At 55.2% G+C, this 5,457-nt stretch overlaps 1 protein-coding gene across 1 annotated transcript in view; it reads right to left on the reverse strand.

Moving 5' to 3' along the window:
* Positions 1-692: 692 nt before the first annotated feature.
* The window catches only part of IL27 (interleukin 27), a 7,292-nt gene continuing 2,527 nt past the window's right edge, over positions 693-5,457 (reverse strand). Inside the window, exons 2-5 of the mRNA XM_032155845.2 lie at positions 4,569-4,741; positions 4,386-4,484; positions 2,959-3,117; positions 693-953 (exon numbers count right to left, since the gene is read on the reverse strand). Of these exons, the coding sequence (XP_032011736.1) occupies positions 693-953; positions 2,959-3,117; positions 4,386-4,484; positions 4,569-4,741 (692 nt within the window). The remainder of the gene's footprint in view (positions 954-2,958; positions 3,118-4,385; positions 4,485-4,568; positions 4,742-5,457) is intronic.

Consider the following 5,457-nt stretch of genomic DNA (forward strand, 5'->3'; position numbering starts at 1 on the left):
CAGTGACCATTCTCCTTACAGGCCTTCCTCTCTGACTTCCGCTTCCCAGCCCAACTCCCTGCACCAAGACCCTCAGAACTGGGGGGGGATAACACAAACCTCTAGAGTTGCATCCAGGCCAAAGGAAGGCAGTTGGGAGGGCTGAAGGAGCACTGTTCAGAATCAAAGACGAGCTGCCTTGAGCTTCCAAAACGGTAGCTCAGCCTCAGGATGCCGCTGGTTACGATGGCAACTGCCTGGCTGAGCAGGACATAGTAGGGGAAGGTGGGCCAGGGACCCCAAAAATGTAGGAGCAGAGGGGGGTTCAGGATGGCTGGAGGTTGCTGACCCCATTCCAGGATGCCCTGCCCGCTGGGTGTCAGGCAGCCCTTCCCCAAAGAGAAGCGGAGGCCAGGGGTGGATGAGAGTGCTTTATTGGGCACCCAGCATGGGGGCTTGGCCCGAGGAGGACCAGCAGGCCCCAAGACAATAAATAAACCATCACCTCCCTAAACAATAAATAAATATCCAAGAAATAAATAGCTGGCGAGGACCAGAGGGGCTTTCAGTTACTGGGTAGGGCCTGGGGGAAGGGGCTGGAAGAGCCCTCCCTTGTCCAAGGCTGATGATGCAGAGGCTGCCCTGATGCCAAGACTCCAGTCCTAAAGTTCTAAAGGGTGGGGGGCAGGGGGCTAAGAAGCCACCGATTAGGGCTAGGGGCCCAATGTTGGGAACCCCAAGGGCCAGACTGAGTGCCCGGCCTTGGACAGCAGCAGCAACTCCCGCACGGCCCGAGATAAGACAAGCTCCAAGGAGTGCAGCAGGCGGTAGGTAGAGAGGAGCTGGGGCCAGGACACCTGGGCCGGCCCCTGTGAGGCGCTGCCCAGTGCCCCTGGGAGCAGCGCCTTCCTCTCCTCCTCCTCCTCCTCTTCCTCCTCCTCCTCCTTTGGGAGGTTGAATCCTGCAGCCAGCACCTGTGAGGAGAGGCCATGGGTCAGGGAGGGGCCAGGCTGAGAACCTGAGAGAATCCTCATTCCCTATTTGTGCCCAGCGGCTCCCAATGACATCAGTGACCACAAGGTCATGATTTCCCCGGACATTCCCTACTTGATCTTCCATGATGTCACCTGCTAACGCGTCTCACCTGATCTTTCGGTTCGAGAAAATGGAAGTCAAGGAGCAAGAGGATGCTCACAGAGCTAGATCATCCCAAGGACTGCCCCGAGGGGTGGGGTTCAGGAAATTTCTCTCTGCTGTGAAGGTTGCTCTTGGGTTGGGTCAGCAACAGGCAGAGGGTGACATAGCTCAGATTCCCTGCTTCTTGCCATTCCTTTCTCTCTCTCTCTCTCTCTCGCTCTCTCTTTCTTTCTTGGAGTCCTGCTCTGTCGCCCAGGCTAGAGTGCAGTGGGGCAATCACGGCTCACTGCAACCTCTGTCTCCCCAGTTCAAGCAATTCTCCTACCTCAGCCTCCTTAGTAGCTGGGACTACAGATGCGCATGACCACGCCCGACTAATTTTTGTAGTTTTAGTAGAGATGGGGTTTTACCATGTCGGCCAGGCTGGTCTCGAACTCCTGACCTCAAATGATCCACCCACCTTGGCCTCCCAAAGTGCTGGGATTCCAGGCGTGAGCCACCACACCCGGCCCTGCTGCTTGCATTTTCCATTCTCATTTCATTAAGTGTAAAATTCTGATTTCCTTTTGAAAGGTTCTGGAGGATCTGGGTGATATCAGAGAATCAGAGGGAGAAAGGAAACAGGAGGCAGACGCCGTGCTGGGTGCTTAGGACAAACCCTGAGTGACCTCACAGCCCATTGGCCTCCTGTTCAAGATGGAGCCCCAGGAGAATGCGAAGATTGAGGGTCGGCACCAGGGCCTGGTGTGGCTGTGTGCGCGCGCACACACACGCACACACTCACACAGCATATTCTCACAACGCACCCACACTCATTCCCATGCAGTCACATTCACAAAAAACACATTCGTGGCTGGGCACGGTGGCTCATGCCTGTAATCCTAGCACTTTGGGAGGCTGAGGGGGGCAGAGCACGAGATCAGGAGTTTGAGACCAGCCTGGCCAACATGGTGAAACTAAAAACACACAAAAAATTAGCTGGGCATGGTGGTGCATGCCTGTAATCCTAGCTACTCAGGAGGCTGAGGCAGGAGAATTGCTTGAACGCGAGAGGCAGATGTTACAGTGAGCTGAGATCGTGCCACTGCACTCCAGCCTGGGTGACAGAGTGAGACTTAGTCTCAGAAAAGAAAAAAAAATTCGTTCACATACCCACACACTCTCACACTCACACTGATCCTCACACACTGACATACGTATACCCAAACTCTCACCCACACACCTCACTTTCACACAACACTCGCATTCACACACCCACCCACACACTCCCACACTCTTACAGTCCCATACACTCACACACTCTCACACTCATGGACCTACACACACACGGTCACGCTCACACTCATACAGACCCACACACACTCACAGTCACACCCACGCACTCACAGTCACACACTTTCACACAGACCCACACACACACTCACAGTCACACACACACTCACGGACCCACATACACACAGTCACGCTCACACTCATACAGCCCCCCCACACACTCACAGTCACACCCACACACTCACAATCAGGTACACTTACACAGACCCCCACACACACTCTCACACTCACGGACCCACACCCTCACACACAGTCATGCTCACACTCATACAGACCCACACGCACTCACAGTCACACCCACACACTCTCACACTCACAGACCCACACACATACTCTCACAGTCACACTCTCACACTCACGGACCCACACAGTCACACTCACTCTCACACTCATGGACCCACACACAGTCACGCTCACACTCACACACACTCAGAGCATGGGATCACTGAATGAGCCAGGGAGTCCTCTTTCCCACGTGGTCTGGGGTGGCGGAGAGTGGCCGGGCTCTACCTGGAAGCGGAGGTGTCGTTGCAGATCGCGGAGGTCCAGCCTCATGGCCCACAGCTGCATCCTCTCCATGTTGGTCCAGCGGCCCTGGGTCCCCAGCCCTCCCAGCAGGGCATGGAAGGGCTGAAGCGTAGTGGAGATGAAGCAGAGACGCTCCGGGTCCTGAAGGGGAGGGAGATGGTCAGGAAAGGCCCACAGGCCAAGGATGGCCATATCACACCCACCCCCTCCCTATCCAGGTCTCCTTCCCATTCCACGCTCCAGCCTCCAGTCCATCCCCGTAGCTCTTCCCCACCTCAGCCCAGCTCTGTCCCCATTCCTTCCATCTCCACTGTCTAGGACATTTGTCCCATCTCCTTTTCCAGCCTCCTTTTCACTCCTATGCCCATGATCTTCTCTAACCCACCCTTTCTCAGTCCCTGAAGCACTCTCCATCCACAGCCCTGTTCCCTTCCCTCCTCCACCATCCCATCATACCTCCTGCCCACGTGTTTCCATCCCATCTTCAGCCTCATTCCCATTCCTAACCCCAACTCCATCCTTCCTCCATGTGCCCAGACTCACTCTTTCCATCTTTACATCCCATCTCCAACCTCATTCCCAACCCCATTCCATTCCCTTCCCCACCAGCAACCCCCATCCCTTCTCCATCCCCTGCTTAACGTTCACGCTCATCATTACCTTCTCATCTCTAACTATCCGCGTTCTCACCCGCAGTGCCACCTCCATCCACCCTCCATGCTGCTGTGATCTCTCTCCAGCCTCATTCCAGTCCCATGCCTGCCGCGTTCCATGCCCAGCTCCACTCTTACCTCTTCCCAACCCCATTTCCTTATTCCAGCTTCATCTTTATTGTTTGTTTGTTTGTTTTGAGATAGAGTCTCGCTCTGTTGCCCAGGCTGGAGTGCAGTGGTGCAATCTCGGCTCACTGCAGGCTCTGCCCCCCGGGGTTCATGCCATTCTCCTGCCTCAGCCTCTCTGAGTAGCTGGGACTACAGGCGCCCGCCACCTCGCCCGGCTAATTTTTTGTATTTTTATTAGAGACGGGGTTTCACCATGTTAGCCAGGATTGTCTCGATCTCCTGACCTCGTGATCCGCCCGCCTCAGCCTCCCAAAGTGCTGGGATTACAGGTGTGAGCCACCGCGCCCAGCCACTTAAATTTTTTTTGTAGAGACAAAGTTTCACTATGTTGCCCAGGCTGGTCTTGAACTCCTGGCCTCAAGCAGTCCTTCCACCTGGGCCTCCCAAAGTGCTGGGTTTATAGGTGTAAGTCACCATGCCTGTCTTTCATCTTTATGTCCAATGACATATTCAACCTCATTCAGATTCTATCCCCAATGCATCTCCAGCTCAATCTCCAGCCTCATCTTGCACCCTGGCCCCAGCCTATCACAAGCTTCCCGCCCCACTCCACCAGCCCTCACTCACAGAGAGGCGGCGCCAGGCCTGGAAGGTCAGGGAAACATCAGGGAGCTGCTCTCCCAGGGGCAGGAGGTACAGGTTCACTCCCGGCAGGTGAGATTCCGCCTGGGGGGCAAGGTCTGTTAATGGTGGCCAGAAGGGATTGGGGGTCTGCCCATCCCCAGCACCAGCTGCATTAGGGGGACTTACAAAGTGATGGGCCTGGCCCCGAACCTCGGAGAGCAGCTTCCTGGCGAGATGCAGGCTGACTGTGAACTCCCTCTGCAGCTCCTGCAGGCTCAGCTGGGGCCTCCCTGGGGGCCTTGGGAATCCCCAGACACCAGCTTGAACCAGCAGCAAGGGAAGCAGCAACAGGCTGAGCCCTGGAGAGATGGGGAGAGGGTGGCAAGACAGGGAGAGAGCTTGAGAACTCTGGAGAAGAAAGGGAACATGCCTTTTCTGAGCCTGTGCTAGCTGTGAGCACGGTGCAGGCACTTTCACCAGCATCATTCCTCTGCCTCCTCAAAACCACAAAGAAGGCCGGGTGCGGTGACTCACACCTGTAATCCCAACAATTTAGGAGGCCGAGGCGGGCGGATCACCTGAGGCCAGGAGTTCAAGACCAGCCTGACCAACATGGTGAAACTCTGTCTCTACTAAAAATACAAAAATTAGTCCGGCGTGATGGTGCATGCCTGTAATCCCAGCTACTCAGGAGGTTGAGGCAGGAGAATCACTTGAACCTGGGAGGCAGAGGCTGCAGTGAGCTAACACCACTGCACTCCAGCCTGGGCGACAGAGCCAGACTCCGTCTCAAAAAAACAAAACAAAACAAAACCCCACAATGCAGCCAGCACGGCCCCCACATGGCATCTCCGCATGGCGTGCCCACTTTTGCAAAAAGACCAGAAGCCTGATCGTTTTTTTTTTGAAACAGAGTTCTGTTCTATCACCCAGGCTGGAGTATAGTGGTGTGATCACAACTCACTGTAGCCTTGAACTCCTAGGCTCAAGTGATCCTCTCACCTCAGCCTCCCGAGTAGCTGGGATCACAGGGACACACCACTGTGCCTGTTTCTTTCTTTCTTTTTTTTTTTTT

This window comes from Hylobates moloch, unplaced genomic scaffold (assembly GCF_009828535.3).
Source record: "Hylobates moloch isolate HMO894 unplaced genomic scaffold, HMol_V3 SCAFFOLD_6, whole genome shotgun sequence".
Classification (NCBI taxonomy): domain Eukaryota; kingdom Metazoa; phylum Chordata; class Mammalia; order Primates; family Hylobatidae; genus Hylobates; species Hylobates moloch.